The sequence below is a fragment of the Ascaphus truei genome, chromosome 7, assembly GCF_040206685.1.
Source record: "Ascaphus truei isolate aAscTru1 chromosome 7, aAscTru1.hap1, whole genome shotgun sequence".
Taxonomy (NCBI): Eukaryota; Metazoa; Chordata; class Amphibia; order Anura; family Ascaphidae; genus Ascaphus; species Ascaphus truei.
This window is the reverse complement of record NC_134489.1, coordinates 95531906-95544566: the sequence shown is the minus strand read 5'-3', so window position 1 is coordinate 95544566 and position 12661 is coordinate 95531906. Positions and strand designations below refer to the sequence as shown.

The window sequence follows — 12661 nt, the reverse complement described above, 5'->3', positions numbered from 1 at the left end:
CAGAGGAAGTGTGAGTTGAATTCACCTACAAGCTCCTCACACTATATAAGCCTATAAATTGGTTGCACTATGTTGTGTTTTTTTTAAATCTTTTACATGGCTCCATTGTGAACACTCAGCGCTCCCATAATTTTGGATATCTACTGAATAGATAATATTAATGAAGAGGGGTGCTACCTGAGATATAAACATGTATGCAAGCAAGGGGGACTAGAAGGGGTGGGGGGGATGATATCCTCTCTCTCGCAGGTACACTCCACAATGCAAATGGATATGGTGGTATACAGTGAAACCCCACCTAATAATGTGGCATTCTAGAGTGGCAAAACATTTATTGGAGAGAAAGAACATGAGGGAATCAGAATAATGTTCTGATGAATAACAATCCACACCTATGATGGTAGAAGGGTGTGAAAATTAGGGGATAGGTAGCTGGTTAATAGCTGACACTTGTAATTATATTGTTAGTGAATGCCCCTTGAGTGGTGGGGGACGCAGTTGGAGGAATCCCAAAAATCCTAGTTACTCCTCTGCCTAGGAGTAACATTTTACTCCTCCCTTTCATTCTCCATTCACGGCATGGCTAAAATCTGTCGCTTCTTCAGCTTGAAATATTGCCAAGCCAGGCCCTTTCCTCTGTCAATTTACTTCTAAAACCCTAATGCATATGCTTCTCCTCTCCCGTCTGGATTATTGTAACATGCTGCTAACAGACCTCCCTGCCTCACAATCTCCTTTGCAATCTACCCAAAATTCGGCTGCTAGAATAATTTCTCCCAAAACTTTCTCCCAAAGCGAGTCTCTGCTCATCTCCTCCTTAAATCCCTCTCCAGGCTTTCCATCAAATATTGAATCTCCTACAAAGTTCTCCTCCTTACCTTTAAGGCTCTCCACTCATTTGCTCTTCCCAACATATCAGCTTTGATCGATTGTTATGCCCCTGCTTGTCTCAAGCGCTCTACCCATAACTGCCTCCTCTCCTTTCTCCTCTACTGCTCTCTCTAGCCATAAACCATTTCCCCTCAATGCCCTTTGTCAGTGGAATTCCCTCACACTCAGTATATGCCAGCACCCTCTCTCCCCACCTTTAAGACAAACCTTAAAACTCACCTCCTAAATGAAGCAGCCCAGACTAATGACTACTGTCGCACACCGACAGTCACTCCTACAAACCATTGTGACCATGCACTACCGTCTACTGCACTTATTCCCTCACCTCTGGTCTCTGTAAATCTCCCAACATACCACTTACAGTAGATTGTAAACTCTCTGGGGCAGGGATTTCCTTTCCTATTGTCTGATTTTGTTTGCCCTTACTGTATTATTATTTACTATACTGTATTGTCTCTTTGTAAAGTTACATAGTTTACAAATTCTGAGTACATTGTGGGCCCCATATAAATAAAGATATACATACAAAATTGAATTACACCAAAGAACACTTTTCTGTCTGCTGATACATATATACCCTTTCATAATTAGAAATGGGCGAATTTTGGGGGCAGATTTGGATCGTCCGGTTCCGTTGGTCTGCGGAAATCAATCTTGATTTGATCAATCTCAAAAAGGGCGATTCAACTTTTACGGATTGTTTTTTATCATTGACAATCCAATCCAATTCTGATTCTGCAATCAGCTTGTGGACGGCTGCTATAATGCTTGCATCTTAACGACATAAGAATATTGTTCAACTAGAAATAGAATACAACAAAAGACAAAAAGCTTCAGTGCTACATTCAATAAGACAAATTATACAGTTATATACGTATCTGTTTTTCTTTTCATTTAGTTCAATTCTTTGGCCAAAGCATTTTAAGATTGCAGACCACTCCATGGTGGGTTCTGAGCTTGAAGGGGCTGTGGGTGTTTGTAAATTTCCATTGGTAAACAATTTGGAGGTTGGTGACCCTCACCCCTGGCTTCAAGCTCACTCACCGAACGATGTGAAAGGGGATGGGATGAAACCCTCCCAACAGCCTGCAGGAGGACTAAAAGTGAATACATGAATGATTGGTGCTTCAAGCTCACTCACCCCACCTTTTAAACGGCAGTTCTTGTTGAGCACCTCTCTATTACGACCGTTCTCCCTCCATTAGAGAGGTTAGGAGAGCCTTTTACGGGTGCAATAATATTAGGACTTGCAAAAGAGGGGACACTGTGGCGTGGTTTGTGTGCTTAAAATGCTTTGGCCAAAGAATTTAACTTAATGACCCTCACTTATGAAAAGAAAAACAGATACGTATAAAACTATATAACTTGCCATGTTGGATGTAGCACTGAGGCTTTTTGTCTTTTGTTATATTACTTGACATCACAATCTCAGTAGCACTCCTTTTGACACAAAAGTATACTGCACGTGTGGTGTTTTGGATTCTGAGCTTACAGGGGCTGTGTGTGTTAGAAATAGTTTACATTTTAAATAGCAGGCTGATCCAAGTGAATAACAATAAAAGTTTATACAAAAGAAAGTGTTATTTTAATTAGTATTCAGGAATAGGAAGTAGCATGTTTTAAGGATTGAAAGAACATGGGATCATTCATTATGCCTAATATAAAAGTGGTTCTTCTGCTTTAAATGAAAATGTTATTTATTCTTAAGCTGTAGAAACATCAGAATACATTATCTTTCAGAGACAGACTTCACTTGTTCAGCCTTTGAATTGAAACAAAATTACATTTGGATGAGTTTCTGAAACATGAAAAGGATTCTGGCACAGAAGAACCTGTTGAACTTCTAAGAAGTGTTTATTCAAAGCACTTGGTAAGATTAAAAAAATCTTTCACCCCAGCACAAATGTAAGCAGGTTTTATTCTGTTTGACAACATCTTCGCACCGTGCAGTAATCAGATGACCCAAATAAAACGGTTTACACGTTGGTTTGTTAAAGGAACATTATGGACTTCAAATGTGTCAACAGTTTCAGCTTTATCACTACATCAGAAATTATTTCACAAACATCCTGGGGAATCCTCTGGTGGAGAATATCTGACTTGTGATATGATTTGTGATGTAATATTATTACCATGGTATTGTAGTATTTATCAGTGGAATTAATTACTGCAGCTCTGTTGGCATTTCAATATCGCGCTTATGTAAAAGGTTACCGCAATGTTGATGGCTTTGGTCATATAATTGTGTTAAAACCATCCAATATTTTAGTTAATGGGTGCAATATTAACTAATATATAATTAAGTTTAATGACACCCGGCTAAAGAGAGTGAAGTATCAGTCTCCCAGCTGCAGAAAGATGCAAAAATATCACCAGATTTATCAAAGATTATGGCTGTGTAACATCAAAAGAGTCACATCTGAAGTGTCATATCTAAAGTGTCTACAAGAGTTAGTTTGGGAGTTGAAATTGGAGGTGAAGATTGGATGAAGATCTGGACTCTGCATTACAACTTTGCCACTGTAAGACATTCTCTTTTAACATCTGTGATTATTTGTTCACTTTTATCCTCCATTACCTGTGAAGTCCCTCCTCCTGCATCATACTATGCCCTCCCTACTGCTTTTTCTGTTTCCTGTTTCCTCACTCCTTTGTGAATGTCTCTGTTCTCTCCAACATCCCCACTCCCCACTGCACCATTATTTATACACACCTCTCCCAACAACTTCTATACCCCTCAATAAAAAAACACCCACACAAATCCTCTATTCACACCCTCTATCTACTCCTTCCCACTGCTGGGGATCTCCCCATAGCCTGAAGTCAGACATACACACCTGATCTCACTCATGTGTCCCTGCCATCTCTTCCCCTGTAAATGGTGTTAACCTTTTCATTTAATACTGACCAGCCTTAAATCTCACCCCACAAATCAAGTATCCCAATAGCCTGCACTCATGGCTATTGTCCCACACTCAGTCACTCCTACCACACATTGTGACCAAGCACTGCTATCTACTGCACTTACTCCCTCACCTACTGTCTCTGTAAATTTCCCATTAAACCTCTTAGATTGTAAGCTCTTTGGGCAGGGATTTCCTTTCCTATTATCTGATTTGCTGCACTTATTGTATAATTATAATTCCCTGTACTGTATTCTTTGTGAAGCGCTGAGTACACTTTTGGCGCTATATAAATAAAGACATACAATACAATGAAAAATATTTCCATTGCTTTTAATGGGATTTTAGTCTTGGTTTAATACAGTATGGTGATCTTTTGCACCATTTTGGCAGCTGTGAGACTTTGGTACATAACCCCCAATATTTTTTATGTCCTGGGGGATTAAACCTTCATTGTTTAAAGATGAAAGCAGTGTCACTATTGTTACACATAAATCAGCTACTGATATTTACACTGTTGAACCTGATTCTATACTGTGCAAACACGACACTCTTATATTTGATTCTCATTGGTGAAGGAAGACTGATGAGATGCATTTGGATATTTTAGATGAGTTATTACCTTAAACTCCTGCAAACTAATTACAGTTTTATGTTGGCAATAAGCAGGAGACGTTACAACTTAAATGTGAGTATAATTATAGCATTTTCTCAACCAGCGCTTTTCAGAATTTCTTCATTATGTGAAAACAATTTCCAACAACTATTAACTTACTACTAAGTGTGTGTTAATAAAGATGTAGCTATGCTTATTGTTGGCGCGTTGCGGTGGGATATTCTGTGTTATTCTGCGTTTATCACTGACATTGAATTCTACGGAAACTCTGATATTTTGCTTTACAACCCAATACTGTATGTTGTGTTATCAGCAGAAGCACTGAGCTCTGCCATATCTATATCTTTTACAAGCTCTTATTATAGATGTAGGAAGACTAAATGTCTTCCGTGCCCGTGGCACGCGTGGTCACGGTATCGGTACCGGAGTCTTGTCACATCGGTACATTGCCTGGGGAATTTTCCTTGTCTAGAGCAAAAACTTAATGCAGCTGTATAGTAAGTAACTTAATATTAAACAATGTGGATAGAGTAATATCTATGCAGTATTACCTTAATGGAAAATCACACAAACACGCACGTAATTTTACACACCCAGCAAGTAATGATTGTACATTTCAATAAATAAGGAGGGATTCATCTTAAAAATGCATTCACAAGAACACACAATGCATTTTGAGATATATTTATTATAGATGCTACAGTAATGTAATGGTGGGGGTCATTCACATAGGGCAGGTGCGGGCAATTTCAGTCCTCAAGGGCCACTAACAGGTCAGGTTGAAGACTGGTGTTGCCCATCCCTGACATAGGATCACAAGTTAAAGAAGGGCTGGCCCTCTCAACTATGATTTGGTGATTCCCATAACTGGTCTTTTTCTGCTATGGTACAGTATTATATCACAGACGTACACATTACAACGTATTGCTGACTTAGGGTATGTTTATAGTCCTTGCTACTGCGACGGCGACGCTACTAGTGACGTCACTTGTCACCATCGCTGTAGCAAAGGTTGTACTCTGGTGTGCGATGTAGCTGGCTGCAAGGGGCGGTGATGTCAGTTAGGGGGAAGGCAGAGGGGCGGTGTGATTGGCTTGCTGCAAGTCACATGGGGCTTCTGTAGCTGCAAATATCAAAATCTTTCAGCTACAGAGATTTTTGGTAGCTTTGTCGCTGCTCGTCACCATCGCCGTCGCTCGACTATATGCAGTCGCTTCGGACTACATTGGGTTGCTTTGCGGCTCCAAGCCGTCGCTGTAGCTGTAGCCAGTACTATAAACTCAGCCTTAGGTTTTAAAAAGATTATTGTTCATTCGACTACTTTGACAACATGCCGGGAAAGTAAATTAGTCACGTAATGTAATTTTTTATGTGAACAGAAACATTACAAGATCAACCATGTAGCCAAAACCTACAGTGAAGACTTATGGCTCGATGCAGTAAAGGTTGAAAAGGCTCTCTTGGCAGGGGTTTGAACTCGCCATGTTTTTTGCGTGTTGCCCTCGCAGTATGCTGGAATGTCCGAATATCTCCTGAATCCCTGCGAGAGCAAAATTTATAAAAATTGCGGGTTGCCGGTGGCGATACGCTCTGCCTGCTGAGATCTGTCTGCAGAAGAGAGAGATCCGCCACTCTCTCTGCGCAAATAACGGCAGAATTTTTTTTTAATAAAACATTTATTCGTAGTGTAGATGTGCAGGGGGTCTCCGGAGTTGGTTTGAGATCCGGGGACCCCCTGCTTCCCGAGATACAGGCCCTGTTATGACTGCCAGTATCCCTCTACTTTTAAATGTCCCAATCACGTGACCGTGGGATGTAAACAAAGCAGAGGGATACCGGCACCCCATAACGGGGCCTGTATCTTGGGAAGCAGGGGGTCCCCGGACCTAAAACCAATGCGGTTCTGCTCCGGAGACCCCCTGCACATCTACACTAGTGACAAAACACACATCAATAAACAATAATTCATTACCGTAGCAGATATTTGCTAAGGCAATGAAGGGGTTAATTCCACCCGCAACCCCCCACAAGGCCTAAACACCCACCAAGGGCCAAATATCCCCTTCACCCACCCACAATACCCACAATAAGCCTGGCACGGGTGGTTAACCCCTTCATTGCCTTAGCGGTTAGCCACTAAGGTAATGAAGGGGACTGTAAATGCATTTTTCCTGCATCGGATGCATGCTGGGGGGATCCGGTGCTGGTATTAATGGGTATCAGCTCCGGAGACCCCCGGCATCAATCCAATGCAGGAAAACCCCAACATTTTTCTAAGTGCCGTCCCGCTGCCCTTGTCGATACTTCTCCCCACCTTCTTGTCAATTTTTTTTGCCAGGACGTATTTGCGGGAAAATCTCAATTGTAGAGTGGTGATCAGCTGTGAAAAGCTGCTCGTGCCTACTAGAATTGAGCGTGTTTGAAAAACTGGCTATAAGTGCTGAAAAGTAGCTTATCGGGGCTTATTGAATCGCCGAGGCATTTTTTGCCTAAAAATGGCGAAAACTGGCTTTTCGGCGCTTACGGCATGAGGCCCTTAGCCTTTACAGATGTCATTCTGCTAAGAAAACCGTGGCAATATTTTTCTAAACTAGCTTACCTGCTTGAGTTAAAGTAACACATTGAACAACTAGAAACGTGCCAGTGAGCTTTATACAGGTATCTTATATATATTCATTATTTATTTGGTGATATGTTTAAATAAATGGACCACTTCAAGGGTTCTTATTTATTGTAGCTACAGTATACACACTGTAAGGTCATTTTAGAGGTATGTCTGGGTAACTGTCAAACGTCCTAATTTTAAGGAGGAAACTGGAAATTCACAGGTCCCAAAACATCCCAAAATCTTGGTTGTAATGCTTAGGGCCATATTTACTAAGCAGTATTCTGCCATAGGACACCTTCCAGTTCTGCAAGACACCTTACACTGCATTCAAGTCAATGGGCTGTAAGTGGTCTTCCAGCACTAGAAGGTATCTTTTCTGGAAGACTAATTAGTAAATATTGACCTATATTCAGGAAGTAATGAATCACATCTATTTCTTTTACCACTTTGTATAGTAAATAAAAATACCACCTGTGGACCATTTTAAAATGGACCCCTATCAGCTTATGCCTGCAGTATAACACAGCTTGGGTTTAAGAAGGGCATAGCCAGTAAAACCTACTCACAGACAGCTACTTCTACCTATTGTGTCTCATCAGTGTGAGGCTAGTTGCTTTGTATGAAGGAGGTTTCATATTTATATATATACCATTTTACTAATGAATTGTTTGTGATTTCAGTTTATGAAGACTTCAGTATTTCACCTATTCTTTATCAGAAAGAAATGAGACAGAAATGAATAGTAGAGGGAGAACGGCATGGGAACGCATAATTATTTCTCATAAAAACAAATGTAGAATAAAGATCATGTCTTTTAATGGCTTAACTGAAACTACAATTGCGTATACTGATCTGTGTGGTTTATTTGAAGTGCTGGTTGTTTAAAGTGTGCAGTTAGAAACAGAAGGAAAGGGAAGTGCCATGTATACTTGTATATTCTAGCAGCGGTGGCTGATTTTGGGGAGTGTGCAGTGGGTTAATTAATTTTTAAAGGGTGTGTTAATTGAAGCCTGTATCTTTTTCCCCCCTTTCTCCTGCTTGAGGCAGAGTGTGTGTGGTTAGTTAATTTGCTAACCTAACACAACTGCAGTGGGTGTGTTTGGTTATTTGCTATCCTAACACACCTGGTGGCTGTCCCTATTTAAAAAGAGGCTTCGAAAAAAATTCTGAGCTTGCGTATACTGATCTGTGTGGTTGATTTGAAGTGCTGGTTGTTTAAAGTGTGCAGTTAGAAACAGAAGCAGTTTGAACAAGGAAGCGGTTAAACAAGGTATAGTATATTGAAGTACAGTTTACTGTTGCTACTTATAAACTTCACAGTTGCTAGTATGAGCAGGATTGAAAATGCCACTCAATGCACATCTTGCCACATGTATGTGCACTTGGAGCAGCTGTTCCAAGGAGCATACCGCTGTGGAAAGTGTGAGCGGGTAGTGTTAGTGAGGAGCAGGTAGGTAGCTTGGTTGCTGTTAGTGAGGAGTAGGTAGGTAGCTGGGTGACAAGGCTGGGGGAGACCAATTCCTCTAGCAGCCAGGGGAATAGTTCCTCCAGCACAGTGGGGACTCAGAATGCTCAGATACAAAGAAAGATTGTTGTGGTAGGGGACTCCATTATTAGGAAGGTAGATAGGGTAATCTATTGCCATGACCGCATGAACCGAACAGCTTGTTGTCTCCCGGGTGCTCGGGCTCGGCACATTGCGGATTGGGTAGACAGATTGTTGGGGGGGGGGGGGGGCTGGGATTGACCCGGCGGTCTTGGTACATGTTGGCACCAATGACAAAGTTAGAGAAAGATGGATGGTCCCAAAAAATGATTACAGGGATCTAGGCCAAAAGCTTAAGACAGTGATTCCCAACCAGGGTTCCGTGGAACCCTGGGGCTCCTTGAAGCAATCTCAGGGGTTCTTCCTACAGACTCTGGGGGTGGGGTTTTTTGGTATGTATTTTGTAGGTTGGATTGAGTGAGAGTGGGGTAATTGACAGAAGGCAAGGACAATTGAGAGAAGAGAGGGGGGCGGGAGGGAGTGAATGAGGAAAAGAGGGAGTAAGAGTGAGACGCAAGGGATAAATGCATGCGAGGGGGGGAGAGTTAGCGAGACGGATGGGAGAGAAATACATGAATAGATTGTGGGAAATAGAGGTGGCTCGGGAGGTGTGACATTTTGTGACTGACCCCTGTCGAATCTAATATGTGTCAGCCAGATAGGGGTTCCCCGAGATTTTTCATAATACTTTAAGGGTTCCTCCAATCTAAAAAGGTTGGGAATCACTGGCTTAAGGCAAGGACCTCCAAGGCAGTATTTTCTGAAATACTGCCTGTGCCATGCGCTACGCAGGGAAACAGTCAGAGATTAGGGAGGTTAATGCATAGCTAAGAAAGTGGTACAGGAAGATTTTTTGGGGTTTTTTAGAGCACTGGGACTCCTTTTCTGAGAGGTGCCTTCTATATTCTAGGGACGGATTGCACCTCAATGAAGAGGGATCTTCTGCGCTAGGGGGGAGAATGTTAAAAAGGTTGGAGGAGATTTTAAACTAGGATGGAGGGGGAACGGAATGAAACAGATAATGAACTAAATAGAATAGAGGAGGATACAAGGGGTAATGGAGGTAGAATGGGGGCAAGTGCGAGTTTGACAAGCAGTGAGACACCCATAGTAAATACAGATATACTAGAAAACTTCTAAAGACTAAGGCCTCGGACATGGTAGCATTGACAGCGCTCAGCAGCGCTGACGCTCATGCTCTCCTGCTCAAGCAGGAGTTTTTTTCTGTCCCTGCATGAGCGTCAGCGTGCGCGCTTTTGTGCCGGGTGGGAGCCGGGCGGGAGGCGGGATGGGAGGCGGGGCTAGTACGCCACGTCACGGCGCCGACGTCACGGACTGCCATTCGCTTTTGGCAGTCACGTAACCGGCCCTCCGCTTCCCTCAGCGGGAAAACTTAAATTTCCCTGTCGGCTGCAATTCCACACACCTCCGCACGCCTGCGGAAGCGAGCGGTAGCGCCAACTAAAGCCGCGCTGATAGGGATAATGTTTCCCCTCAGCACGGCTCAGCGCGCCTCAGCATGGTCTTTTTGACCATGGCCCTGGCCTAAACCATGTAGGCGCAGAAAGGAAGTAGCAGATAAGATAATAGTACAGGCTGAAAAAACCTTATCAACCTTATCTACTATGTAACTATGTATCAATAGAATATCAAATGTTCAAGCTCAGACGGGCTTTTGTAACATTAAACTTTAAAATCCAGCATCATCTTTACGTTTTTTTAATTTTTTTTATGAGCAATAGTTTGTCTTCTCTGCGCAAGCTACAAGGTCGGCTTGAGGGCAGTGCCATCTGTGCCACAGCACCAGGCCCCCGCACTTACAGAGGCCCCGCGCTCTTACCCACAACATTTAACCTGATTACCGGGGGCGAGCGCAGGGCCTCTGCAAGTGCCTCTTACCTTCTCTCTGGTTTCTCCTCTCCAGCATCTGTGATGTCATATGACGTCGCTGAGATGAGGAGATGCCGGAGAAGGTAAGAGGGCCCGCTCTCTCACCCGGCACTGAGCCCCGCTAAATTTCAAGCCGGCTCTGGGCCACTCTCCACTCATGAAATGGTATGGAAATATTTAATAAATGTAGCCATGTCTCCATCTGCCCCCCCCCCCCCCTTTCCGCTTCACTATGTTGCTCCGCAGGGGAACTTCACTCCCCAGAATGCCTCAGGAGCTGAGGTCATGTGACACAGTACAGCCAATAGGGCTGCTAGAATCTCCTGAGGGGAGATTAGAACTTTGGGAGCGCGTGAAGTGCAAGCTGACAGTTCAGTAGGAGCCAGGACTGAGACAGGGAAGATAAGATCTGGGTGTCAGTGGCACACAGACTAGGTCATATTAATCCCCTTAGGTCCAAAATAGTCCTAATCACCTAATTAGATTGTGGCTGCTTCAGGGAAATGCCTAGCCAAGGACATTTCCCCACTAGCTGTATATACTGTAGTTAGTTTATAGTGCCAGTGAAGATGCCACGTTGTGAAGCATAGCCTGCAGTCTGGGACCCGATACAGGCTTACATGATTAAAGACTATTTTATTGGTGGGACCATCCTGCTGGAACCCACCACACGCAGAGGCGGAGGCTTCACTGACATTGCTGGATCTCCAGGATCCCTGTTGTTAATCGGCCGCTCCGGGTATTGGAGTACCCAGCAGGTACCTCAACTAAAGTGCACCAACGGTTCACGGGTAGCGCTACCATACACACTTTTGGTTTGGCCTTGACATTGGATAAAAGGACATCAGGGTATTTGTGCCAAGCACCCTTTGTACTGTGGGGACATTCACTTGGTGTAATGGGGTTGGGAGTATATAAATATATATATATATATATATATATATATTTGTAGAGGAGAAAAAGAAGAGAGCGCACGCCCCATAGTGTATTACTGTATATTTAATAAAGGAATGGAGGAGGGGGGGGAGGGAGGAATCTCACTCACAAAGGTAAGGAAGTTAAAAGCATGTCGTGAATAAATCACCACCATCCGGCGTCTTTACTTGTCTTTACTCGTCTCTGATGTCACTATCTGAATGTAGACAATCCGTGGTCATCAGGGTATTTGTCCAAGCGTGGAAGAAGTAAACCGGCATCGGATTGGAGTCCTCAGAAGATCTCCTTGCTGTGTGGCCTGTAGCTGTTACACACACGAACCGGCCTGTTCATGCGCAACGTGGTGACGCAATGTCCGTGACGTAATGCGTGATGACGCTCCCTGACGCGTTTCGTCACTCTCGGGTTCATCACCCTTTGAAAAAGTCGCCCGAGAGTGACGAAACGCATCAGGAGCGTCATCACGCATTACGTCACGGACATTGCGTCACCACGTTGCGCATGAACAGGCCGGTCCGTGTGTGTAAAAGCTACAGGCCACACAGCAAGAAGATCTTCTGAGGACTCCAATCCGATGCCGGTTTACTTCTTCCACGCTTGGACAAATACCCTGATGACCACGGATTGTCTACATCCAGATAGTGACATCAGAGACGAGTAAAGACAAGTAAAGACGCCGGATGGTGGTGATTTATTCACGACATGCTTTTAACTTCCTTACCTTTGTGAGTGAGATTCCTCCCCCCCCCCCTCCCCCTCCTCCATTCCCTTTATTAAATATACAGTTATACACTATGGGGCGTGCGCTCTCTTCTCTTTCTCCTCTACAGATTCCTTAGGATGTGGTTCATCCTTTCGAGAGCAGCCGGAGACCCCCTGTATTCAAGTCTAAAATATCTTTGACGAACTTCATCATAAAGGACTGGTTTTTCACTTCCTTATTTTATTTTTATATATTTTTTTATATTTTTATATTTTCATAATATGCTTTTTTTTGCACATATATGTATTGCGTTATTTAAGTTATTTAATTGATTATATGTTTATTGTTTATTACATTTCACACGCAGGCACTGATATCATTTGTATTAATACTATAAAATATTTATTCACCGCATATATACCCTTTGAGGCGCTGCTTTTTCTTCTGTTTGTTAATATATATATATATATATATATATATTTATATATATTGTGGGGTAGTAGTATAAGAATATGTGTTCAGTAAAACCTGTTATATTCTACTGGTGTGTGTTTATTATATTGTCCTG

General features: G+C 42.8%; 1 protein-coding gene across 1 annotated transcript in view; it reads left to right on the top strand.

The window, feature by feature from the left end:
• Positions 1-4369: 4369 nt before the first annotated feature.
• The window catches only part of LOC142498571 (histamine N-methyltransferase-like), a 31789-nt gene continuing 23497 nt past the window's right edge, over positions 4370-12661 (top strand). Inside the window, exon 1 of the mRNA XM_075606791.1 lies at positions 4370-4482. Coding sequence (XP_075462906.1) covers positions 4405-4482 — 78 coding nt within the window. The 5' untranslated portion in view covers positions 4370-4404. The remainder of the gene's footprint in view (positions 4483-12661) is intronic.